The sequence below is a fragment of the Rhopalosiphum padi genome, chromosome 1 (assembly GCF_020882245.1).
Source record: "Rhopalosiphum padi isolate XX-2018 chromosome 1, ASM2088224v1, whole genome shotgun sequence".
Classification (NCBI taxonomy): Eukaryota; Metazoa; Arthropoda; class Insecta; order Hemiptera; family Aphididae; genus Rhopalosiphum; species Rhopalosiphum padi.
In genome coordinates, this window is record NC_083597.1 from 38,045,717 (window position 1) to 38,072,712 (window position 26,996).

Consider the following 26,996-nt stretch of genomic DNA (forward strand, 5'->3'; position numbering starts at 1 on the left):
TACATGCAGAGTATTTTTATTCTCATGAATAATTCTTGTATAATTTAACATCTTTTTATTAAGTTTATTTGGTACTTAAAAATCAAAAGTCTATATTATAACTTAATTAGCTTAATATAAAAAGAAATATTTATGGTAGTTGATAACTGAATAATGTAAGACTTGTTTTTTCTAGTTAATTTTTTTTATTATTATACAAACTTGAGCAATAATAATAATACAAAATCTTTTCTATAGGTATTAAACATGATTTAAAATAAATCTATAGTATAGTATTTGCTGGTGTGTGGTGATATTAAACAATACAGCGCAGTACATGATCGGTTCTATACAGGTATTTATTTAAGGTTGCGAATGTGGTGATTCACGATTGAGCAATGAACATAGAATATTTTACCTCAATCTATTTTACCATAATTAACTTCTAACAATACGAAGAATATTTTATTTGACGTCACCATAATCAAATTTTGTAATTTTCACATTATTATTTTACGCTGGAATATATCATATGGCGGCTACCAGCTATACATTTTTGTGACTCGCAACTACAACTGAGTCGATCTCTACGGAAATGTATGTAACGAGCTTCGCAATTTTCAAGGCACATTTATGATAAAAAAAAAACCTACACGATCCACAAGCCACGAACCAAACCCAGATTTATATAAGTACAATGTTATCGATTAATAAATTGGTTCCGCAATAAATCAATAAATATTGGTTATATCCGTAATTCTGACAGTTCTAAACGCAGCGTTTTAAACAATAAACATAGAGCACTGAAAAAACGTTTAAAATGAATATTACGGTTATTAAGATAAATAACTTTTTTCAAATTATAGTAATAATTAAATTTATATAGGTAGTGAGTGTTCGATTATCCAGTCCTTCATATACGCCAGTATGTTTAAAAAAAGTTTAAACGTGTTTAATTTTTTACCATAGAAGATATAAATGATATGCATATTATTTTAGCGAAAAGAGTCAAGTTAATATTACGAAGTAAGATATTTATAATTTATATGGCCCGGTAGCGCCGATTTGAAGCGCGGAAAGGATAACGGTTCACTAATGTGTTTCTTCCAATCATATTTTTTACATTCATGGTGAAATTGGAAATATAAACATGTTAACTCGTTTATTAACTGTTTAATTTTTATAAATTTATTGCATTTTGTAACTGTAATAAATGATTTATGTTTTTAAAAATATTTTATATGATGTTATGTCAATAAAAAATAACAACGTTATAATTTACGATCTTTTATTTGCTAGATTGCTAATATAATTGTACCATTTTTCAAAAATATTTTTTTTTTATCTTAAAATTACGTAAACAAAATTTTTTTAAAAACTTCCGTGTTTTCTAAAATAATGGGTGCTTTACAATAAATTGATTATATACCGTTTATATATTATTATAACTTATAAGTATATTATGAACTTTATTACTTAAAAACAATGAAAACTATAATTTTATATCTACATAAGACTTCCACGAATTTTTCAAGCCAAGATATTTTCGCACAATATATAAGAATAACATTATATTAGGAAAATTATTTTCATTATTCTGGAGGCTAGAATTTTAAAGTTTATTACAACTAAATAAAAATAACTTAATTAATTAAATTTAAATTTAAATGTAAACATAATTGTTATATAAAATTTAGTTGTTGATTGAGCTATTTTTCAGACTTACATGACAAAGCAGGTAGCAGATACAATAGTTTCAAAAAAATTATCGAAAAAATAATGTTCCAAGCGAAATGCGTATATAATTACTAATGATAATTTTAATTACATGTTTCTCGTTTCCTTCTAAGTTGTTCTTATTATTAATTACTAATATTAAGGTACGGTTTGATGGTAAACATCTAATTAAAGTAATTAATTATTCAATAAAATGCGCTAACTACTTAGAATAGATGATTAAAACTGAATAATTGATTATAAACAGTAAGTATAGAAACAATTACTGCCTGTATATCGTGTATACTCATAGATATTTAACTTTTATCCAGTACAATAATTATACATTCATTAACATCAAGTAATAATAAAGAAACACGCCATAATAACAGTATTCTTAAAATACAAATTAATTTTGTTTAAGCGAACCAAATCATCACAAAACAATTTAACAACATAATATTTTAATAATTTACGTAGATTATTTATTTAAATACTTGTATAATATTCAACATTTTTTAACTGTCATTTAAGTTATTTAGTACATAAATTGTATATCAAAAACGATGGAAAATGAAAAATATATTTGCAGAAATCTAAAAAGTTTTTTTTTTTGTAATTATTAGCCATTTTTGCGGTTATACTATATATACATAATATGTAAGTTAAGAGACTTATTAAAGCTCTAAATTCTCACACTTTACATATGTATATAACTATCAAATATATATTAAGACAAGAAACCTTAACTGAAGCATTGAAATTTATTTTTTATTTTTGTATTATGAGTTTTCTTTTTTTTTTTTTGTACAATTATATTGCATCCATATCAATCTGATTTTTAAAAAAAAACAAATTGTTGAGTTCAAAAATCGGACGTATTGTAGTTTATAGTGCGCGAAATATTCGATTCCAAATAATTTAGATAACCGTCTTCGATCATTGACCATGTCACATATTTTGGTGTAGGGGGATACGTGGTTCGAACTATTATACAAACAGTTACAAATTGGTTATTATCCTGTGGCCTAATTGGCCACCAGGGGTAGTTTTGCATAATTAATCGAGGTAAGTTTTTATTTAAAACGGTCTGAGTGAGAGGATAACCCAACCCTGTATCTAAGTGCATCCAAAATGCATTTATTTTTGCCCTTGGATCTAATCAAGGCGTGTCCTGTTCGTGCACGAATAATCAGCACGAACATCCGTGCGCTCATTATAAACATGGACGTTCTAGACATAACTAAAACAAGCGTCAGACAATCATAAGGCAACTTTTAGTTATTGTTATCAGCGGCGGAGAGCGCAGAGCTAATCGAACGGAAAACACACAATTTTTGGTAAAATATAAGCATTTAAATTATATTTTAAATATATTGTTTTAGCATATACTTAATTACATGTTTATCGCTTCATATTAATGCAAATTCAAAGGTTGAAATTAAAATTATGGGTTATCTGAATAGATAATGACTTTTATTAACTATATGATATGTGAATTTTTATACAAATGAATACTTACACTTTTATTTATAATATTTCATATTATATATAAAAACGACACTCAATGACAAACAATATTATTATACAAAAATTTGATCATCTTACGATCCATCAAATGTTTTTTTTTTTTGCGGAAATCAGTTTTCCTAAATCATCAATAGTGTATATTATTAAAAGATCGATATTGATTCGCTTTAAAGAATTCAATTCACCTTACGAATTTTATGTAAAATAATGTATATGATATGTGTAAAAACGAAAAAACTCGAAGTCAATAAATTCGCGTCACTATTAGCATCGTGGAATTTTCCCGATATTCATCTTGGCGAAAATGTAATGTAATTATATTGTCAATAAAAATAACCTCCCTAACACCATCTATTGTTACAACTTGTGTTACCGGAGATGTATGTACAATGGTAATAATATATTTGAAATAAATGCACAAATGCATCAATATTGTATACCCGGGACGCCGTATTGAATTTTTCTATAATACTTTAGTTATTTTTTTATTACTCGTAAGTCGTAATAATAATTTTAGTAATTAAACAAAAAATGTTACCGATAAATTATTATTCCATAATTATTATAACAACATATTTTATTAAAAGAATACATGTTTAAGTATTTTACTAATAATTTCTATACGTTTTCGTGACTTCGTCTATGAATCTAAAATACAAGATTATGATGTCAAGTGATTCTGACTACTCGGACTACTACAGTACTACATCTAATGAGTAATTAATTAAAGAATAATGGATAATGAGTATCTGCGTATATAAAATATTTCAAAATCGTGATGATGTATATAAGCTAATACACAACATTTTTTGACAACAAACCGTCAATTTCTGGTTTTCAAAAAAAAAAAATTCAATTTTATATTATTTACACTACATTATCATGTCATTTAAAAATACCCTAACGGACAAATAGTGCGTAAAAGCTTAACATTACTACAGTAATGTTACGGTTTTCTCCAGTTTCCTCAATATTATTATTATTATTCATAATAATAAATTGTTATGCATGTTTTATATATTGTTTATGTTTTAATTTTTTGCAGATTACTATATCTGCAATAAAATCTTGTGTGATGGACAATTTGAGAATTGAAGAAGTTGCCATTAACTTGAAACTATTGAAACTATACCGATTCTATCACATGATGAAACCGAATGGTACAAAAATTTTCAACTGTAATGCTTATCGACTATTATTTTTTCTTTACGGTGCTATCGTGAACAGTATGGTCGTTTACAGCATTATAGGGTTTTTTGTCGACATGGATGATAGCCTAGCCATAAGTGACGTTGATCTCTTTTTAATCTTATTTGTTATGATCAATTTTTTTTTTTGCTCTTGGAGGATATCCTTTATTCTGAAAAAAAGCATCACAATTGGTGACGCGTTAAGCATTTCGCGGTTTAATTTTTTTACAAGCGAACATTGTTGTAAACATTTAAGTGTGTTATACGACAATCGTGACAGAACGATTAAAATCACTAATTACTTTTTTATATTCTCGATGATAGTATTAATGCAATGGATAATATTTCCCATCATGGTAATCACGTTTACGGCGCCCGATATCGAAAATTGTCGCTTACCGAACATTATGAACTTGCGTTTTCCGGTATCTACACACACTTATAATCAATATTATTTTATATTTTACCTAATGGAAGTAGCGATATCAACATTCCCCATATACGTAATAATGGTGACAGACACACTAATATTGTCTTTCAGTTTGGCTATAATTTCTCAACAGGAAGTCCTCTGTCGGGCTTTTAAAAACATCGGACACGAAGAAAACTCTCAATCAAGTAAGATTTTTTTGAACAAAAATTCACAAAAAAAAAATAATATCATATAAATTTTAATGTAGCATTAAAAATCATTCGAGATATAAATATTATTATTATTTAAATTAACTGAATACAGATTAGTGATAAATTTATCAACATAAAAATTACTTATTTATGTATAATTTTATATATCAAATTTACCAATATACAACCCTTAATTCATGCCCAAGCACATTTTCACTGTTTTGGTCATCGAAAATTACATTTGATTTTGGCGCGTAATCCATAGTCATTGTTTATAACTAATAACAATATTGACTTATAAGGCAACTACCTATCATCTCGGAAGTGACCATATCAAATTTCTCCAACTAGATTTATCTATAATACATTTTTTTTTAAAAATCTATACCTTTTTACGCAAGACTACAGTATTATTAAGTAAAAGGAATTACAGAATAAAATCACTGAAAATTTAGAATATTAAGCACCAACTTCTTATAAACTAATATTGTAATTCCAAACTTTAAATATTTATGATTATGAAAAAGAAACTTTTTAATGTATAGTTCTTGATTAATATTACAGAATGTTATGAAGATTTTAAATCAATTCTAGGAGATCAAATACAACTTAATCTGTAAGTAGTATAAAGATTGACAGTAGTCAGCTAATGAAAATTATTAATGAAAATGTTACATACATGTTTAACGTATAAACACCAAAATTATTTTACAGACAATTTAAAGAGAAAAATATTATGTAGCTATAGTAAATAATATATATATATTTATTAAGATGTTAGAATGATTTAAAAAATATATATAACTTAAATATATACTATATAAACTTATATATATAAATAGTCAAATATACTTAGTTACTTAGTATCGACTATCAATAACAGTCGAATTATATGAATTAAGTACGTGTAGATAAACTTTACAAAATATACCTACCTAATTACGATAAAATAAAAATTAATATTGAATAATCAATACCAATATCAAAATTTTTATAAAGCTAAAGAAATATGAATTAAATGTACTTTTTTCTTAAACCTACTCATGTTAGTCCAGAATTATTTAAATATTCGTTGGTTTGGTTTTATCATATATTTATAGTTATTATAGTAACATTTTTTTCAAGTTTAACAAAAACATAACATAAAATAATTTCAAAATCAAAAAACATATTATATAGATTTATCAACAACAACGGAAAAAAATGTCTACTCAAAATCTAAAATTAGATTGGTACCTATCATAATATCATAATAATATAAAATTATATACGCTAACCTTAAGGCTTAAGTTACATAATTTATTGGATTAATATTATATACCTAGGTAATGAGAATATTAGTTGTGTGGCACATGTAAAAGATTTTTTTTTCATCAACTAAAAGTTTTAATACTTATTAACTTATATACTAGCTCGTACCTAGTTTTGTTATCGTTTAATATTTGTTTATTAAATTATCAAATAATATATTCTTCAGGACGGATCATTATTGACATATTTTTATAAATAGTTTCCTGTAATTTCATTTAATAGGTTTTAATTCATTATTTTTAATTCTCATGAATTCAAATCTTATGTCGACTAAAACAATAGCCAATAAACATATCATAAAATTATATTCAACTGATCAAAAATATTGTTAAATCTATTAAACTTTAATATACCTAATGTTAATTTAATAAAATACTTCTCTTTTTTTCAGGAAAATCAAATCATATTATTCAATAGTGAGGCCTGTTATTTTAGCAAACGTTGCTATGTCTTCGACTTTTTTCATAATTGTGACATATGTGTTAATCGTGGTAGGTATATTAAATTGTCTTTATCGGTTATTACAATATATGTTATTGGAAATGTAATTAATTTTATTAGTGCATCACACGTGTGTTACTACCTACTTATTTTAGTAGTTACATTATACAGTATGGTTAATGGTTTACAGCTTATAATATTATATAATATAAACATGTAATACTAAGATCGCCAGCACTATAGATAGTTAGAAGTATATAGGACTCGGAATAATGATTGTTTATAGTGCATTAAATAAAATCGTATCTTTTATATTTTTAGTATATAGTCGATAATCATAGCGATCACCACTAGTATACCTATCATTAATCCATACAACAAAAAATAATGAATAGCAAAGGGATTCATTTAAAAAAAAATGAGTTACAGAACCACTATTATTTATCGAGTTATATATGTGTGACCTGCAAGTGTTAATTTAAAAAACTGATTAGATCTTTTTGACTGAATTAAATTAAAAATTGTCTCCATCGCGTCACACATCCAATCCTCCAAGTTGGTATGGTAAAACTTTGTATGTCACGTTCATGAGAGCTTTAATTCCCTGATAATTATTGCAATCTCGTAGTATGCTACTGATTTTTTTTATATTCTGCTGATAATTCTCCAAATTTCTAGATTCGACCAATCAGTTTTCACATTCTAAAAATAATAACCTTCCCTTATTTTTTTAAAAGTCTTAGAATTTCATTATTACCACGTGACATAGATTTTGAAATTATTTATTTAGTTCATTTAATCATTAATTTTTTTTTTAAAGGTTTGTTTTTCAAAAGAATCAAATCAAATTCTTACAATTATCAAACTCGGATCATCAGCCCTCTTTATTTCTGCGCAATTTTTTTTATATTGTTATTTACTTGACAGAATGAATCTTAAAGTAAGTCTTTAATAGGTCTTTGTTACAGTCTTTAATTACTCCAAGTTTTGATTTTGTTTGATAGTAATTATATTTTTGCAGAGAGAATCTGTTAATTTTGCCATATATTCTTGTGATTGGACAAAAATGGATTTAAAATTTAAAAAGTTATTATTATTAACTATGCGGATGAATGATGCTAATAATTTAATGATCAAAGTTTCTCCAAAAAAAGTCGTCAACTTACAAATGTTTACCAATGTATTTATTTAGTTTTTTTTTGTTTATAATAAATACTCAATATATACCTATACCTTACACATACCTATACTACCGACAACCTACTTTAACAAAATATAACTAATTATATGTTGTTTCAGGTCATATCGATGTCTTACAATATTATCTCGGTCATGCTGAAAACTACAAATTCTAAAAATGTAATTTCAGAATAAATTATATTCATAAAAGTAAACTTAATTTGCCAACATTTGCACGATTTCATGTATTATGATCATACCTGATATACCTAGGTAGATAATTCTTGAGAGATGTTACTCAAATTATCGATTATTAGTAAGTACTAAGTAGATAGGTATATTTATTATCAACAAACAAAAATTTGTTTATTCGTTTTATAATATATATTTGAAAGTACTTAGATAGATTATAACTATTAAATGACTATGCTATAGAAATTAATGTTACTTTTATCAAATATGACTATCTTTTTTAGCGAATTGTCAAATAAATAACTTATTTAATGTATTGAATTCGAAATCTAAACAAGTATTAAGTAGTTTCTGAGTTATTCATTTTATTCTACGATATACGTACAAGAATAATAGTCAATAGATAATAGATTTCAAATCTATATGTAATCATCATACATAAAAAAAATATATTATTATTATAACTAGTATATTTAGCCAAGTTCTTTTTTTCTTAAAGCTACTATGTGATTAAAAGTAAATTATTTTTCCATGATAAATATTTGTCAATATGGTCATATACTATTAGTAATATACAATTTATATAAGTAAAATCAAAGGCATTTTATTTTTTAATCATTATATATTTGATAAAACAAAAAATTGGGAACAGTGGCTCACGCAACATATTTTACATATTATAATAGAAAGCAACGGAACATTAAAAAAACACCATTGAAAATGCTTAATGTAACACAAAATGTTGATAACAAAAAAGTAAAAAACAAAATCAAAACATGATTTAAAAAGGGGGAAAATGTACATCGACTGCAGGACAACACAATAAACGTAGGGGGTGCAAGATATATATATTATATATATATAGCGAGTATAGTATAGGCCAGTGGTCGGTAACCGGCGGCCCGCGCGTCTATTGTATACGGCCCGCTTTAAATTTTTTTTTTTTTTTGATAAATAATTTGAAATATAACATTTTCATTTTTGTCTGGCCCGCGAACTCTTATTAATTTATGAATGCGGCCTAGGAGTCCAAAAAGGTTGCCGACCACTGGTATAGGCTCGTCACCTTAGCAACGTTCTCGCGGGGTCGCGATCGGTCCCACTGACAAACGGGTGTCGTAAGCACGTTTGTTCGAGCACGCAATGCGACGATAAATTAAACGGCAGACAAGGTCCAACAACTTCGGTTGCGAACTCGCGGGGGCGATGTTATAGACAGCGAGCGCGTCGACGGCGGAGACCTAAAAGTCGCGGGGCGAGCGAAGAACTGATGCTGCAGAACTGGCGACCACCGGAGGCGCGACCAGGCCGGCGGAATTGCCTCGTGGCGAAACAGTCAACGAACCGCGTCGCGATTCTGATCTACACTCCAAGGATTTCGTCACTGACGACCACGTTAGGTTTATTAATGTTTAGTTTCCGTGGGTCTGGCGCCGTTCACGTCCGTACTCCCAGCTCTTTATATCGTTACACTCACACCCCATGCCAAAGTCTCCGCCGTCGTTTCAGGTTCTACACGTGGACGAAACCGTCGCCGTTGACGGTTCGTGCTCGTGTGACTTACCACCGGACACCGTCCGTGCTTTGTCTCGTATCCTTCCGATCCTTGTGTCACTGTCGTCCAGTCTGATGACTTCGACTAAGGGGATGAACAATATGCCTGTGGACGCCAATCGCATCGGGCACAACACAACCCGTTTTGCGGCGCGTTTTTGGGCGACGTGGTGTGGGTTGCGCTCGGATCTGATCCACCGACCAGGTCACCACCAATTGCATTTTCCACATTGGCGCCTCGTCCAAATCGCCGTTTACTTTTGCCAACACTTCTTGGTCGCTTGATAGCCCGCGGCCCGTGATTGCCTCGGCTGTTCCTTGATCGACTGGCGTTCAATGTTTTCTACATCATAAACTACTTCGTCGATATTGTATTCGGTCATCGTGCTAGTTGTATGTGTAAGGTGGTCTACTTTGTTCGGAGTGTTCGGACTCTGAATTGTTAATGAAATATCGTCAAAACCTCAAAACATCACGTCGGTATTTTTCTCCATTGCTATTAATCGTAAGCGTTATAATAATGTATTCGGACTTTCGAAGTATGTACCTACAACAAACTAATAACCAATAGACAATAATATCGTTTCCAGAGCAGAGCCGTGCCGTGGGGGGGCTAGAGGGCATGCGCCACGGGCGCATGGTTTAAAGGGGCGCCAAAAAAATTTAAATGCATAATGATAAGTACTCGTAAAATAGGGGCGAATATTTTTAATTTTGCCCTGGGCGCCAAATCTTAACGGCACGGTTCTGTTCCAGAGTAATGAATAATGATCACGAATTAAAACATATTTTAATTCGTGGTAATGATAAAATGATCTATTCTATCGTGGCATCAGCTGTATTATCCACGTGACAAATTGATCAATGTCATTAATGATTCATATTTTAATATTATTTAACCCACTGTCATATTCGGAACAAGTGACATTCGTAGTAGCGTTCCGTATCCGTATCGGCGGTAACGTATATTCTGTGGTAACTGGTAGTACTATATTATAATTCGGAACAATTACGTTTCATAGCAATGGGATGGGGCCAGTTGGACCCCGTGATAAGAGTTGGATCCCGTGATAAGAAATTATAAGTGATAACAGAAATTAAAAGTTCGAACACTAACCTCAAATCGCAAAAATTCAAATTAATACCAACTATTCAACATTGTAAATAATTCTACTACGATTTTTGAGTATATAAATTTCTCAGCCTGGTCCCCAGAACCAGATACATTATTTATCCGTCGTATTCTGTCGGTCGAAATTAATAAATTACCGTTATTCAACATTTTAACGACTTTAACGGGCAACGAATAACGATTACTTGTTTTACGTTTGCTGCCCCTGGCTGGAAGTTTGGTTCAACATTTAACATAAGTAAAACTTGTGTATAATAAGTGCCTAAATCAATTGTTTGTAATATATTTGAATGTTTATTAATTAATTAATATCCAACTAGTAAGTACTACCTTTATTTTTAAGCCATTGGCGCAACTATAGACCTAAATAACAAATGTTTGTTATAGAATTTCACACATTATTACTTATTTGTATGTTGTACATTAACAACTTATATATTATTACACTCATAAAGTAAATAATTTCCTTATTATTTCAATATAAATATATAATACATAAATACTTTACAACTCATAATAAGTTATAAATTACATATATTTTATATTTATCAATAAGATCATTACATGTTATTTTAAAATTATTTTCCTTTTTTTCTTTGTTAATCGTCTTAGTTGCACTGTGGTCTCTATGTTACACTGTCCTATAAATGTTAGTATTCTATCTTATGTGTTTTATGTTTTGTTAATAGGTACATGTTTAACATAATTAACAGTGTAACAACAATTCATAACAAAATTAGTAAGTTCCATCAATATTTGTATTTAGTCTAGTATATAAATTGTTTTTTATTTGCTGTGCGTATTTATCATATTGCCTTCAAAGCTTAACCTGGTTTCAACCTAAATTTGAACAATTCCCTTATTAGTCAATCATTGATGAAAAAAAATTAGTTTTAATTTTGAGAAATTTTTATTACTTCAAATACTAAGTTATATGTAAATGTATCATAAATAGAAATCGTGTACTGGATATTTTTGCTTTTTAATGGTGTGTATGAAAACAAATTGTTTTTAATTATTGTTATTGTTGACAATATTATACCTATTATTAAATAATGATTAATTTATATAATAAACAGAAAGACAGTCTTTCAAAGATTGACTATTGTTGAAAATCAGTTCTTTTAGAATTACAACAGTACACAAATAACCTCACAGAAATTGTATAATTTTTATTTTCTGAATAAACATGATTTGTTATGTTTATGGTTGAATAATGTAAATTTACTTTTTTAAATTAGAAATTATACTTCCAGATCTGAAAGAAAAATACTACAAGGATTATCAGAGAATCTGTACAGTAACTGAACAGAAACAATGATCTGTTGATGATTTTGAAGAGGACTGTTCTCCAAAATCATGACTATGTCCACAACAAATTGGACCTTAGTACCTATGTTGTAAATACTGTGAATATTGTAATTCATTTAAATTTAATTTTCTACTTGTCCACTTACAAAAAACTATTCAACTGGGGAATTAATTGTACTTATTATTGTAGGCGGTCTGTTATTGTTCAATGTTATAAATTATAATATTCCTTTTATTATTAAATTATGTAATTTATTAAGTTTATTGTTATTGAATTATTTTATTTATAAAATTTACTGTTATTTAATTATATTATTATTAAGTGAGTAACTACCAGTAAAAAATTATACTTTATTTTTTCAAAAATGATGATTTTAAAATAAATTATAGAGTTAATAAACTAACGTACCCATTACATTTTTTTTTAAATACTACTTAAAAATTAAAAAGTGATGTTCTTCTTATTAAAATTAATCTTATAATGTTTATACAAAAACTGTATTTAAGCATTTTCAGATCTGTTGGTTGCAGTAAGAACTATTTATAAGAAACTGTTTTGCTTTCAATTTTTAATCCTAACTATAAAAAATTGAGTAAGTGGGTGTTGCTTTGCTGTACAATAGGTTAATAATGGGTGTACTGACATTTAAATTCAATGAAATAAAATCATTATATCAGAAAAACAATTATGAACAAAGATGTTCTATCAGCCTACATTATTACTAAGTAGATTTGATGGCATTGTGAATAAAGTAATTAATTTTACTATTGCATTAGTACAGCAGTAGGTTAAATTCATTTTTACAGGAAAAACAATGCATTTGAAAATGCCATTATATGTATAAAAATATAATAATATACTTGCTATATAACTTCTTATGAAGAATCATGTATACAATTTCCAAAACTTAAAAATAGAAGAAAGACAACTTTTAACTACGAAAAAGTTTGTTCTTTTTTTGAAATTTGATAGGTAAATGTCAAGGTATAAACTTATAATACTTATAAAAACAAATCAAGACTTATGAATTATGATTATCCTTATATTACATTTTTAAGGTTTTTTACACAACACAAAAAGTTTTATGGACATTTGTGATCTGTGTTTTGTTTATATTTCAATAATATTAGTTATAGCCAGGCTGTCAGATCCTTATTTCTTTCATCAGTAGAAGGGGTTTATATAGGCAAGTTCTATACATTATAATTATTTTTTAAAAATAAAATATTGGTTGGTCGGTTGATTCTTCTATTATTCTATCTCTATGATACAATTTATTTTATAAATTATTTTGTCATACAGTACACCTCAAATAGTGAACGCATTATGTATTTTATTAAATTGGCATACAGATTTGAAGGTATTTTGTATAGGCAACCCTACCGCACATTCAATATTTTCGCTATTTTCTATTTTCCTCATAAACTATTGCATAATATTTAAAAACTGTCGACTCATTTATAATTATATAACTGTCCAAATTCTGATTTTTTTATGAATTTTTGTCCAAAAATTCAATTTATTATTACGTTTTCAAAAATCTAACTCCAAAACTAAACCCTTTAATACTGGCCCCATCTAGATAAAATCTTCAATGATCGACGCAGATGCGTCCCTAGATAATCTTCCAAATACTAAAGGTTTTTCAACTCAATTATTTAGACGGTAAGTGGTGATTTAAATTTAAAGTTTTCAAAAAAGGAAATTGGCGGGAAATTTGGTTTTAGCAATTTCTTAATTTTAAAATTAAAATTCAACATTTTTGAGAACAAAAATTTGATCTCAAGGTGTCACTGCATTGAACCTCGAAGATTTCGAAACGATACAACTATGAACTATAATATTAAAAAGTTAGTACTTCAAGTTGAACCTCAAAATCTATGGATGAATATCATAATAACAACATATTATATCATGTGTTAAAATAACGAGTTGTAAAATGCGAAGTTTTAGAAAAGTTATGTTGTATAACATAAAACTTTTTAAATATTTATTTTATTTACTTAATGCAAGTCTGCGTCATATTCAACATTAGGTACTTAGGTCAATTTCTTTAATGAATCTGGTTTCAAAGTAAATAATTATATTTTTCAGTTATATAAAAGTTTAACATTACCCTAAACGGTATAATAATACTGAATCTTCTACATTTTAATTACCAAAAGCAACAAAAAAATTATGAAAAATTACGACTAGGTACAATTTGTAAGAAATACGATATATTCGCAAACGTCAAAGTCATATAATATTCTATGTAAATAAAAAAACTACATTACTTATTATACGTACAATTACAAAAGGTAGACCTTAAACACCTTTTCAAAAGCGTAAATATTCTTAATTTCGTACTGTGTTTCATCATTATCTATGAGTACTATTATTACTTATTAGTACTGTATACTTGCATTAAATTGTTAAATTTTAGGAAGGCATTCATATTTAGTAAAACACTAGGTAAGTATACATATTATTTAGAAATAGTTTTTCATCAAATCATATCGAGAATCATGCGGCAATGATATGATATATTATAATTTTGAAAAAATTTTACGAAAAAACTATTGTCTCTACAGCTATAAAAGTTACGTTCCTAAACAATGGTTAGGCCTCTCCAAAAATTACCCTGTAGTTGGGGTACCTTTAACCCCCCCCCCCAAATATATTTTTGAAAAACCTTAGTGGTCGTTCTACGTGTCTGAAACTCAATATTCTGGTATTTTTGAGGATTCTGATTAAAAGTGATATCTTTTGTCGAGACCGTAAAAGCCGTTTTTACCCCACTTTGGGGCTTTGGAATTCCGAAATTTGAGTTTTTTAGTCGAGTGTTACTCGGCCGGGTTTCGATGTAGGGGCATAGTTTCTTCACCAAAAGTTTTGTTTTAAGTTATTTTACATAAAATCTTTCGGTGGTCGGAGGGTCCTATGCCCCCCTCATGAATATTTTGAAAAATGTTTATTTTTTGTTCCACGTTTCTGAAATTCGCAGGTTCGATTTTTTGTAGATCGGTGATAAAAATCGGCGTCTTGTGTCGAAACTGTAGGAGCCTTTTTTACCCCTCTTTTTGGCGTAGGAAATTAGGATTTTGCAGTTTTTGGACTTTGTTGCCACGAAACACTTAGACTTTGGGTGGTTAGAGCAATTTTTTTCTACGCATCGTTAAAAAATTTTTGTCAAAAATCGAACGGTACCAAAACCAAAGAAATCGGACGTTTTGTTGGAAAGTTATGATTTTCTTTTTCTTTTTTGGTACTTAGATTTTACGTATTTTCTGAATTTTTTGAAATTGAGTTTTTGTTCAATCTTTTTGAAATTTGAGTGCTGACTTATAAATGCCATGACGAGTTATAAAGGTTCTATGGTCAAAATGCCTAGGATCATTATTTACCCCGTAATCGGGGTGCGAAAATAGTTGAAAATTGAATCACTTGTTTTTTTGTATACACATACGTTTCTTTGTGGTATACCCCCGTATATCGATTTAACGAATTATATTTTTGAACTTTTTACTCGTTTTAGGTTTGTTCGCGTTTCAACGTTTGGCAATTACGCCATCAGCATAAAAAATAATTTATTTAGAAGTAATTTTTCATCAAATCACATCGATAATACATTTATTTAATGTTTATACCCCTCGTTTATATAAGCAATTTCGTTGTATATATGAGATACGACCATCATTTTTAAAATGTACGACGCAGTCAGTCGATCACTCGATCGTAAGCCATACAATTTTTAATAAGTCGTTTTACTCTAACACTATATTTTATGATCCTTCATTAAGTAAAACTTAATTAACTATTCAGTATTCGACTCGCAATCAATAAATTAAATTCATCAACCAAAATTGTGTTGATATTTGATTTTCATTCCTTAAGAAGAACCGACTAGGTACCAAACAATAAATTAAACAACCGTACAAGATCTGACTGGAACGGGATATAACAGTGTTATATATCAACTAGGTACCTAGGTATCAATAATTGTTCATATAACTGATGAACTTTGAATTTCAATCATCAAAATTAACGATATATACTCCTAAAAAATGCTTATAATTAAATGTATATTGTTGTGAATGTATAATAATAATATGACAAGTCTCAAAATGTATTAACGCTGAACAATAGGTATAGTAAATTACAAAATGACAAGTGTAATATTATGTTTTCTATTCAAAAATTTGTCATTGTTCGTTTGTAGATGAGGTTAATCCCACATAGAAGAATGATAAATGGTGAAATCTAAAGTTTATCGATAGAGAATTTTATGCAGATTCCATTTAAATGGTCAGTGTAATGAATTTTTCAGTAGTTAAATAGATAACTTTCAAAAAGCATAAAAAAGCCAAAAAACAATACAAAATTAGCTTTATCAATATTATCATATATTATACATTAAGATAATGAATTATTAATTAGTATAACCATGGTTTTAGTTTTATAAGGTTACCACTTCGAATGTCTGATAAACAATTGCGGTTATGTTCAATTTTTACGTAAATAATAATTATACGTTAATTTGATAATTTGTATTTTTTTAATTTTACTTTTTAGTATTTACGTTCTAAGTAATTAGTTTTTGTATAATTAAATAATATGTTCTTTACCCTGTAGATTATACAAATTACAGATTTAAACAGTTCTCTTTAGATGTGGTCTTCATCAGTCATTCTTATAGTCATTGGAAACAACCGGTTTGCATAATATGTAGATATAATTAACAGTATAACAGTATAATTATTTTTACTTTCTAGGTACAATGTATCGATAAATAATTGAAACCATTGCAAAAAACAAGTTAAATTCATGCTATCTACAACATTCATATTCAAATCTTCATAACTTAAATCATGTAAGTTCTGTATAGTGTTCCTAATGTTCCTATAATGTAGTACTCATTTAAGGTTTATTACCTATTAGCATATCTGAAACAACTTAAGAGATACACTGACAAGATAATTATTTATCTTATAAAGTTGTAGTCAGGTGTTGGTTGATACCTGTGATTTTGTAATTGTTGGCTGATCAATTTTATAGTAGTAGTAAATGGTGATAGAATTACTATTTTATAATATTAAAAAGGTTGTATATATCTATATTGTTATTTTTTTACTTTTCTATATCAAGTATAGATAATAATAAATAATATAAGTATATATACTTTAGGTACACAACTATAACACAAAGATGTTTGCTTTAATAATATTGATTAAAGATTGGTTTCTATTTTACATTAAATTTCATTATAATATTGAGCTATTGAAACAATTTTCAAAATTATTTAGTTAATATAATTTTTTTTTTCCTAATTATAGTTAGCAAGATACACTAACTGAAGTATACATGTATCCAGGCCAATAAGGAGATTATTCTGTTTGGAAAAACATCTGAAAAAACTGTTCCTACTAACATAATTGTTTATCCGGTAAGGTAGAAGAGTTCATATTATCTGAATTACTATAGTGTGTCACTTTACTATTATAAAAGTTATTTTATGAATACTATCTATATTTTATTAGTCTGTATATTACAGCCATAGCAACACAGGGGATCAATGCAATTTGATACTGCTATTAATTATGTTCATAATTATTTAAGTTTTAATTTAACCCAAAACAATATTTTTAGATATTTATAGGCATTGTTACACATACAAAATAAGAGATTTAAATAATACATTCAATTTTATAATATTCTACTCTTTCTTATAGAGGAAAGAAATAATATAAATTTTTATGTTTAATCAATATACATAATACATTGTCAAAATGCATTTAATGTATACTTAAAATCAGTATTGTATTAATTGCTATCTGGTTAACTGTCTGCTATTTTAGTGTTCCTGTTTACTTATTTTTCATTTTTATCACAATAGTTTAAACATTTTAAATAACCAGATATTCTATAATATTGTTATCATAATTAACAAATAAAAATACTACATTGGTGATGGTTATTTTACATTTATAATCAAAAAATGTATGCTTATGGTTTTATTTATATGATTTTGTTTTATTGTTATAGTTTGCAAAGAAGAGATTCCAGATAAATTAATATAATAGTGACTAACATGGACTACTCAAAAAAGATGTGTTGTTCGCATACAAACTAATCGCTATCCAGCAAGCTGTCAATATTACTCTATTGATAAATATCTGACAATTGATTATCAAACAAAGTTTGTCGGTTTAAATGAAATAAAAGAAAACTTGATACAAATATTATTGTGACAATTAATATTATTTTTTTTTACTTTAACTCCTTATAAGGTGTAAAAGGCTTTTATTTATTGACTTTTTAATGTGTCAACAAACTAATTAATTTTATTATTATTTTTACACTATTTAAATCAAATTTCATCTATAAAAACAAAAAAATTGAAATAGTGACTTCTTGTATTATGGATATTTACATTCTTTTAACAAACTGTTTTGTATTCAGACCTTACAAATTTACAACTTATACTTTTTAATATATAAATTAAAATTAAGTCATTAAATTTAATTTCTTATTTAATGACAAACAAAAGCAAAATATAACATATATATTTATATTTGGGCAATATAATGTTTAATAGATATATAAAATAACAGTTTTATAATTTATCCATAACTTATAACTGATGTGTATATTAACTTATACATTAAATATTTATAGATTTTAATCAAGTAAATGCTATTTCTAAGATTTATCTATGCTTTATAAATTATGTTGAGTTTACTACTGATATTAATATGTATGTATGTTTTTGAAACTGCATTAAAAAACGATAAAAAAAAAATCACAAATAATTGTTAATGAATATTAAATTAATTGCATTGCATCAAATCCAACATATTATAAAAGAGTACAAACACATACATTTTTTGTCATATAAGACATAATCAAAATTGTTATGAATTTTGTGTTACACACTACACAGATTCACCAGTATAAGATCACAACATACTATTTTTGGTCATTTGGGTTTAAGTGGGTGTGGGTCATTGACAACTTTATAGTATCTCTTATGAATAAAAAGGTTGATTGAGTAATGTTATAAAATATATATTTTTTGTTACATTTGTTACACAGTGTAAGTAGTGTAACTTAGAGCTTTTTCATTTTTCGAAATTTTCAATTTTCATTCGCTTTTCCTAGGTCACCTGGTGGTCCAACGACAATTTATCACAGAAGTTAAAATGTTGTACATGTAATTCCAAACCAGAATCAGTTTTTCTTTTTTCCAAAAACTCGTTATTTCAAATTTTTGGTTTTCAAAAATCGTTCGACCTAAGTACGACGTTTAAAAATCCTTAATAACGGTTTTTCGAAAAATCAAAAGCATACAACTTATGAAGCTGGTTATGGGGATCAATTTTATGTCTCACGACTTTCGTCCTATCTCTCTCGGTTTTCCCGTAAAACACTTCGTAAACGAGAATTTTTATTTTTCGAAATTTTCAATTTTCATTCGCTTTTCCTAGGTCACCTGGTGGTCCAACTACAATTTATCACAGAAGTTAAAATGTTCTACATGTAATTCCAAACCAGAATCAGTTTTTCTTTTTTCCAAAATCTCGTTATTTCAAATTTTTGGTTTTCAAAAATCGTTCGACCTAAGTACGACGTTTAAAATTCCTTAATAACGGTTTTTCGAAAAATCAAAAGCATACAACTTATGAAGCTGGTTATGGGGATCAATTTTATGTCTCACGACTTTCGTCCTATCTCTCTCGGTTTTCCCGTAAAACACTTCGTAAACGAGAATTTTCATTTTTCGAAATTTTCAATTTTCATTCGCTTTTCCTAGGTCACCTGGTGGTCCAACGACAATTTATCACAGAAGTTAAAATGTTGTACATGTAATTCCAAACCAGAATCAGTTTTTCTTTTTTCCAAAAACTCGTTATTTCAAATTTTTGGTTTTCAAAAATCGTTCGACCTAAGTACGACGTTTAAAAATCCTTAATAACGGTTTTTCGAAAAATCAAAAGCATACAACTTATGAAGCTGGTTATGGGGATCAATTTTATGTCTTACGACTTTCGTCCTATCTCTCTCGGTTTTCCCGTAAAACACTTCGTAAACGAGAATTTTCATTTTTCGAAATTTTCAATTTTCATTCGCTTTTCCTAGGTCACCTGGTGGTCCAACTACAATTTATCACAAAAGTTAAAATGTTCTACATGTAATTCCAAACCAGAATCAGTTTTTCTTTTTTCCAAAAACTCGTTATTTCAAATTTTTGGTTTTCAAAAATCGTTCGACCTAAGTACGACGTTTAAAAATCCTTAATAACGGTTTTTCGAAAAATCAAAAGCATACAACTTATGAAGCTGGTTATGGGGATCAATTTTATGTCTCACGACTTTCGTCCTATCTCTCTCGGTTTTCCCGTAAAACACTTCGTAAACGAAATATTTTTCAATTTACGAATTATACAATAATATTTGAATTTTAAAATACATAAATTTGAATTTTACAATAATTGTACAATAATTGTACAATAATATTTGAGTTTTAAAATACATAAATTTGGGAATTATTTGGGAATTTTTACATTTCACTGTTGGTATTTCTGCATTTTCAGTTGGACCCGATTTTTGCGTTTCTTCCATGAAAATTTCGTGATAAAAAATCTGCTTGTTATCACGGGGTCCAACTGCCCGAGCCCCTCATAGCAATAACATTGCAGTGCTCACTGCTCTATCGCTGAAAAATGTTGGCTATACTGTTTACGCGCCGGAAAGACGCGACTGGCGCCCGGGCGCTACAAGCATACAGCTGCAGCAGTTAGTATGAGTAGTATGACTACTGACTAGTAAGAGCCGCGTTTAGTGCGCATTGTCAGTTCGCCGCCAATAGCCAATCGCCGCTCTTACGCTTCGTATTTCCTGGATTCTCGGCATTTCTCGCCCCCGAACGCGACCCGTTCTCACAAGTCGCACAGCTATTACATTTTCCAGTTTTCTCACTCTACAGACGACCAACTAAAGCTGCTCGCGTCCTTTCACGTATCGAACAACTTTAAGAACTCTGCCGCCGACTCATCATCGTGGTACTGACTACGAAGCACAATCGGACGTCAATTGTTGCCCGCCAATTGGTATCGGCCAACGACAACGACAATATTAGTGTTGTCGATAATCAATCGTCCTGCTTGCTAGCGCGTTTGTGTGTGTGCGTGTGTGTGTGTACACCTATACATCATTACATTAACACAGAATAGATGCGATGACTTACGACATACGTGCTTAGCCGTCCAAAACCTCTAGTCACCAAGTCGATTTCAAGTCTCATTCGTCTCGTTACTGTTAAGCGTCGACGCGTATTCTCGTCGTCTGTCATCCGGTGATTGGTCGATAGTTTATGGTTGCAGAGATGAAGCTGGTCGACAACGTCGTACGCAGCTTCAAGGTTGCTAAGGTGTTCCGCGAGAACACCGACAAGATCAACAGTTTTGACTTTTCACCTGCCGGAGATTACATCATATCATGTAGTGAAGACGACCAGATCGTTATATACGACAGTCAGAAAGGCGAGCTGTCCAAGACCATTAACAGCAAGAAATATGGCGTCGATCTTATACATTTCGCGCATACTAAGACGACTGCTATACACAGTTCGACCAAAGTCGACGACACTATCAGGTATATGTCAACAAACCATGCTCCCCGCAATTTGTATTTCGTATTTTTTAGTTGTCTTTTTGATCAATTATTATGCTTTGATTTCTTTAGTGTATTGGATAGCAGACGCTCGCTTGTGTAGTTGAATATTGTAATAATCGGTCAACACCAACAGCGACTAGGTTTTGTCCGTAACATTTATATTTAGAAAATAACTAGTTATACATAAATACGTAAAAAAAATTTACTTTGATTACTTAGTACTTAAATATTCCCTTTTTAATTTTAAACAAGTTTTTGATTTTTAAAAGTCATTTAATAATCATGTAGACAAATAATTGTGCTGTTTAAGTATACACTATTGTAAAAACATACATTTTGAATGATAGTCATGTATGCTTTAAATATTATAATCAATTATCTTTTAAAACATAGGTAGGTAGTTAATAAAACATTATAGTTCATATAATTAAACTTTATTTGTAACAAGGTAGTATATTATTCTAAATCAAGATAGGCTATATCCTATACCCCAGAAAATAATGTAGATTGAGATATTAATGTGCTGGTTTTAGATCAGGATTGGAAAAGACAAAGTATATAACTTTTGTTCAATTATTGATACTATATAGCAGGGGTGGCCAAATCACGGCTCGCGAGCCGCATGCGGCTCTGGTCACAGTCGTATGCGGCTCGCGGTCTTATTTACAAAAACCAAAATATTTTAATTTTTTTTGTATACATTTATAAAAAAATGTTTTTATTGTATTTATTTAAGGCTTTAGTATTATAGTGGATAGAATATAGATTAAATCAAACAAAAAAAAAATTAATTAATATGAATAATAAATTAAAAAATTAAACATAAAGCTAATTTTGTTTGCGTGGTATTTTTTTCGTGTCTACTTTTTTAGTAAGATTCTTAAGATCTGGTTGAATTGATGTAAAAGCAGTTTTTAGTAATTCTATAAGATGATCATCAGTCAAATTTGAACGATATTTTGACTTAATTATTTTCATTGTTGAATAAAGTGATTCACATGAATACGTTGTTCCAAAAATTGATATCAATTTTACCGCGCAGTTTTTAATATTTGGATATTTTAATATAGAAATATGCTTCCAAAATTCCAATATAGAGGGACAATTGTTTATAAACTGCTTAAGACCTTCATCTTCTAATAACTCCAAGAGTTCTATTTCGAGATCCGCTTTATTTGTGATGATAATTTGGCTCTTGATATAATTTTATTAATACATGTGGCTCGCGTACATAGTCATGTTGGCCACCCCTGCTATATAGCATGGATGGGTAACTGACGGCCCGTGGGCCGCATACGGCATGCAAACCTTTTTTTATCTGGGGCCGCGTTACATCATACAATTTCAAAGTCAATTGTCTATACCAGTGGTTCTCAATCTTTTTAGTACCGCTGCCCAAATTTACCCTGAAAAATCTTTTGCGACCCACATGGTTTCACTTTTCAAAAAGTAGTTATAAAAAATGAAATTTGTATTATATAAATATGTATAAATTTGTAATATATATTTAGTATTTTATAGGTTTATAATCAATTTATTTTTATAAATGTTCTTTTAACAATGAGGTGTAGCGAAATGTGTGCTTGTTTTCTGTTATAATTAATAACAGCATTGACATCATAATTCAAAAAATTGTTTGCGACTCACTAAAAATTGACTGATGATCCACTAGAGGGTCTATACTCTATGCTACGTCTATGCTAAATTAAAATGCATATTTTGAATGACCTTTTTTTTTGAGAGAATTCTGACCCGCTAAAGTTTAATTTTCTAAAAATTTGCCCTCTAATAACTTTCAGTCGCCCATCCCTGCTATATAGTATGTCATTGTGTTTTTACCATACCAAGTTCTCAATCCAAACAAAACATTTTCTTAACATAAATTATTATAAACTACAAAATAATTGTATTATTCTTTTAAAAAATGATTTTTGTAATTGTGTATTAAGAGGACGTTCTATCTACATGTGTTGTCTCTATCTAAGAAATGTAGATCATAGCAAATGTGCTATCAGCAGAACACATTTTTTATTGTTAGCTTTAATATTGGAGTCAATTTACCTGTTATCAAACTTAAAGGTAAGAATATTATCTAGGACATAATATATACTTTTAATGATATTATAATTTTAGAATGAGTTATAGCTATGTGAAGTATTACAACTTTAAAATGTTCATAACTCATTCTAAAATTATAATATCGATAAAAGCATAATGACATGTCTTATATAACATTCTTATTTTTAAGTTTAATAATAAGTAAATAAGTAAATTGACTCAAATACTAAAGCTAACAACATAAAATGTGTTCTACTGAACACAAATTTGCTATAATGTACATTAGTAAGACGGAGACATCATGTGTGGGTATAACGCCCTCTTAACCAAAACTATTTAAACTTTGGTAATTTTAGTGAGCACAATATATATATATATATTCATTTATAAAGGATTTTCTATCAAATAGGTTATTTACCTTTTAGCTTTTATGTTCATTTTATTATTTTATTTGCCGAATTATTAATTTCTTCCTCAATAGTTAGTGTTGTAAATAGTGTCAACATTTTACAGTGCTCCATTTGCGTTAGGTTAGTTATGTACAATAGAAGCCACTTATTATAAGCACTTTTAGACCAAGATGAAATGTCAATAATGAAATGGGCAATTGGTTTTTTATTTTTGAAAAAAAATATCTACTAAATATCTTGAAAATAAATGTTCAATGTTTTAATCGAGGTTTTAATATATGGTCAGTTCGTCCTTAGACATTTTGTTTCAAAAACACACAATCATATCAATTATCCATGTTCCTAATCAATGGCTTCTAGTTTATTCTCATACAAACAATTTTAATACATTTCATTGACTATTTTTTATTTTTTATTCAATTATATATACTAAGCTACAAATATGTATTTTTATAAAATATTAAAAATGAATACAAATTTCATTGTCCAAACAAAATGTTTGATATAATTTCTACTTGCCGAACACCCTAAATTAAATTATTTCTTTTTATTTATCTTGCATATTTTTCATTTATGACAGCGGTTTCCAAACTTTTTTTTTCTGTTGGACCTTTTTTTGGATCCAATTTAGCCACGGTGCCCTGCTGTATATAACACGAAAGACGGAACAAAACAAATACTCATTGATAATCAATTTTATGTAGACCGCGGTGCACAGTTTGGGAACCGTTGATTTATGAAAATTGGCCTATTATTAGTTTTGAACTTAAATAGTTTTGGTTAAATAGCCTGTGTTTGTATATTTTAATTAACAATATTGTGATACAATAGTTAGCGAGGCACATGCGAATGTTCAGTATAATTAATTTTTTTTTTCTGATCTCTAATTATATTATATTTATATAATTAGTTTAAACTACTTCCTAGACAATTATGTAAATATTCTTAACTGGTAATTTAGTAGATTTTCAACTTATGATAATGTTAGTCGAGAACAATATTTAATCATATAAATACAAATATTTCAAATAAGTTAGGTTAATAAATATTTTTAACTATCACACTTTAATTTTTAGATACTTATCATTACATGATAATAAGTACATTCGTTATTTCACGGGACATGCCAAAAAAGTTGTGTCATTATGTGTGTCCCCCATTGAGGACATGTTTGTTTCTGGATCATTGGATAAAAGTCTCAGATTATGGGATTTGAGGTCGCCAAATTGTCAAGGTTATATCAATGTTATGGGAAGACCCGTGGCAGCTTTTGATCCAGAAGGTTTAGTGTTGGCTGCTGGCATTAATTCTGAAACTCTCAAACTGTTTGATGTCAGGTAAATGTAATTTATATTTATTTTTATTGAATAAAATTAATTACCACCTCTAACTGACATTTTTAATTTTAGGTCATTTGACAAAGGACCATTCATTACTGTGAAGCTTCCTCAGGAGAAAGAATGTGACTGGACTGATCTCAAATTTAGTCAGGATGGCCGTACAATACTTATTCCTACTAATGGATCTTTAATTAGATTGATAAATGCATTTAATGGTACACCAATCCAGACATTCACTGGTCACTTGAATAATAAAGGCATTCCTATCGAAGCATCATTCAGTCCAGATTCACAATACATATTCAGTGGATCAACCGATGGTCGTATTCATGTATGGAATGCAGTTACTGGCTATAAAGTTTGTGTTCTCAATGGAGATCATCCAGGCCCAGTACATTGTGTTAAATTTAATCCTAAATACATGATGATGGCCTCTGCATGTACAAATATGGCGTTTTGGTTACCTACAGTTGATGAAGTAGCCAATTTGGCATAAGTCAAACATTCATTTTACGTGTGTGTAACTTACATTACCTAAGTACAATGTACTTACTTAAAGTCAACAACATATTTTAATTATTGATTTTCCTATAATTTAAGTTATAGACTATTAACTTTTATTCAATTATTTTGAAAGAATAAATGTTTTTATTTTTTATTTCGTGATCATTTTTAGTTATAGAGTAAACACTCCTTGATGTAAAAGTCAGTTATCATTTTGTTTTATTATTCCTTTTGATTGAAAGCTTGATTGCATTCGACAAATATTGATTTTGATACTTCATTTAAGGTTATTTATTAATTAAGTTATGAAATGATTAGAATCAATTGATGTTTATTAGTTCTGATCTTATATTATATTATATTATTATATGTGTATTATATTTAATATTAAGATTTTGTCCTGTAAATGTTTATTTCTTCTAAATTAACTGCTGAGTCACATTGTTACAACATAGGTATACTTGATTACTCTTCATTATTAAATTATCATGATATTTTATTGAGAAATGTCAAATTTAATAATATAAATTATAATAATTTTAATTTCTTTGGCAGATATCTTTATAACTGATGATTTTGAAAAGAATTTGACAGGATTATCAGTTAGCGATTTGACATTCAGCAGTATTGGCTGTGTTAATACTCGCTATTTACCAAATTGACATATTTTTTAAAATATAATAATGCTCATTGACATTTATGACCAGTCAGTACCCTAACTAATGGTGCTTTAAAACATTTAATTCAGACACATAATACCACTTATTGAATCATTTTTAAAAGTAATAATCAAAAATAAAAATAACAATATTATGTTTCAAACAAATAAAAGTAAAATGTAATACTTATGTCCAGTGTTAGATCAAAAACT

The 26,996-nt window shown here is 28.4% G+C and overlaps 2 protein-coding genes and 2 long non-coding RNA genes across 5 annotated transcripts; all 4 read left to right on the top strand.

Annotated features, from left to right (window-relative positions):
* The first annotated feature begins 4,300 nt into the window (after positions 1 to 4,300).
* LOC132918469 (uncharacterized) lies at positions 4,301 to 8,203 on the top strand. Its single transcript, XM_060979708.1, has 6 exons — positions 4,301 to 5,033; positions 5,604 to 5,655; positions 6,742 to 6,841; positions 7,612 to 7,731; positions 7,813 to 7,971; positions 8,091 to 8,203. Exons 1-6 carry the CDS (start codon positions 4,301 to 4,303, stop codon positions 8,163 to 8,165), a joined length of 1,239 nt encoding a protein of 412 aa, XP_060835691.1. The 3' UTR covers positions 8,166 to 8,203.
* A 2,591-nt stretch (positions 8,204 to 10,794) lies between these two features.
* LOC132932238 (uncharacterized) lies at positions 10,795 to 12,563 on the top strand. The gene is made up of 3 exons (XR_009662835.1): positions 10,795 to 11,167; positions 11,538 to 11,587; positions 12,105 to 12,563. It is a non-coding gene; the product is annotated as an uncharacterized LOC132932238 (long non-coding RNA).
* Positions 12,564 to 15,287: 2,724 nt separating this feature from the next.
* On the top strand, positions 15,288 to 18,597 carry LOC132918454 (uncharacterized). 2 transcript variants are annotated; one of them, XR_009660502.1, is made up of 4 exons: positions 15,288 to 16,854; positions 16,915 to 17,012; positions 17,476 to 17,585; positions 18,185 to 18,597. It is a non-coding gene; the product is annotated as an uncharacterized LOC132918454 (long non-coding RNA). The 2 variants fall into 2 exon arrangements; XR_009660501.1 differs by lacking the exon at positions 18,185 to 18,597 and having other exon boundaries at positions 17,476 to 18,169.
* A 2,337-nt stretch (positions 18,598 to 20,934) lies between these two features.
* On the top strand, positions 20,935 to 26,279 carry LOC132931618 (WD repeat-containing protein 82). Its single transcript, XM_060997501.1, has 3 exons — positions 20,935 to 21,792; positions 25,358 to 25,618; positions 25,691 to 26,279. The coding sequence occupies exons 1-3, from the start codon at positions 21,512 to 21,514 to the stop codon at positions 26,115 to 26,117; spliced, it is 969 nt and encodes a 322-aa protein (XP_060853484.1). The 5' UTR covers positions 20,935 to 21,511; the 3' UTR covers positions 26,118 to 26,279.
* Positions 26,280 to 26,996: the final 717 nt, after the last annotated feature.

Excerpts from the sequence above, each read along its gene's own strand:
- LOC132918469 (XM_060979708.1), top strand. The coding sequence starts at position 4,301 with ATGGACAATTTGAGAATTGAAGAAGTTGCCATTAACTTGAAACTATTG. Across the intron at positions 7,732-7,812 it reads TTGACAGAATGAATCTTAAA|AGAGAATCTGTTAATTTTGC; the intron begins GTAAGTCTTTAA and ends ATATTTTTGCAG. Across the intron at positions 7,972-8,090 it reads ACTTACAAATGTTTACCAAT|GTCATATCGATGTCTTACAA; the intron begins GTATTTATTTAG and ends ATGTTGTTTCAG.
- LOC132931618 (XM_060997501.1), top strand. The coding sequence starts at position 21,512 with ATGGTTGCAGAGATGAAGCTGGTCGACAACGTCGTACGCAGCTTCAAG. Across the intron at positions 21,793-25,357 it reads AAAGTCGACGACACTATCAG|ATACTTATCATTACATGATA; the intron begins GTATATGTCAAC and ends TTTAATTTTTAG. Across the intron at positions 25,619-25,690 it reads CTCAAACTGTTTGATGTCAG|GTCATTTGACAAAGGACCAT; the intron begins GTAAATGTAATT and ends TTTTAATTTTAG.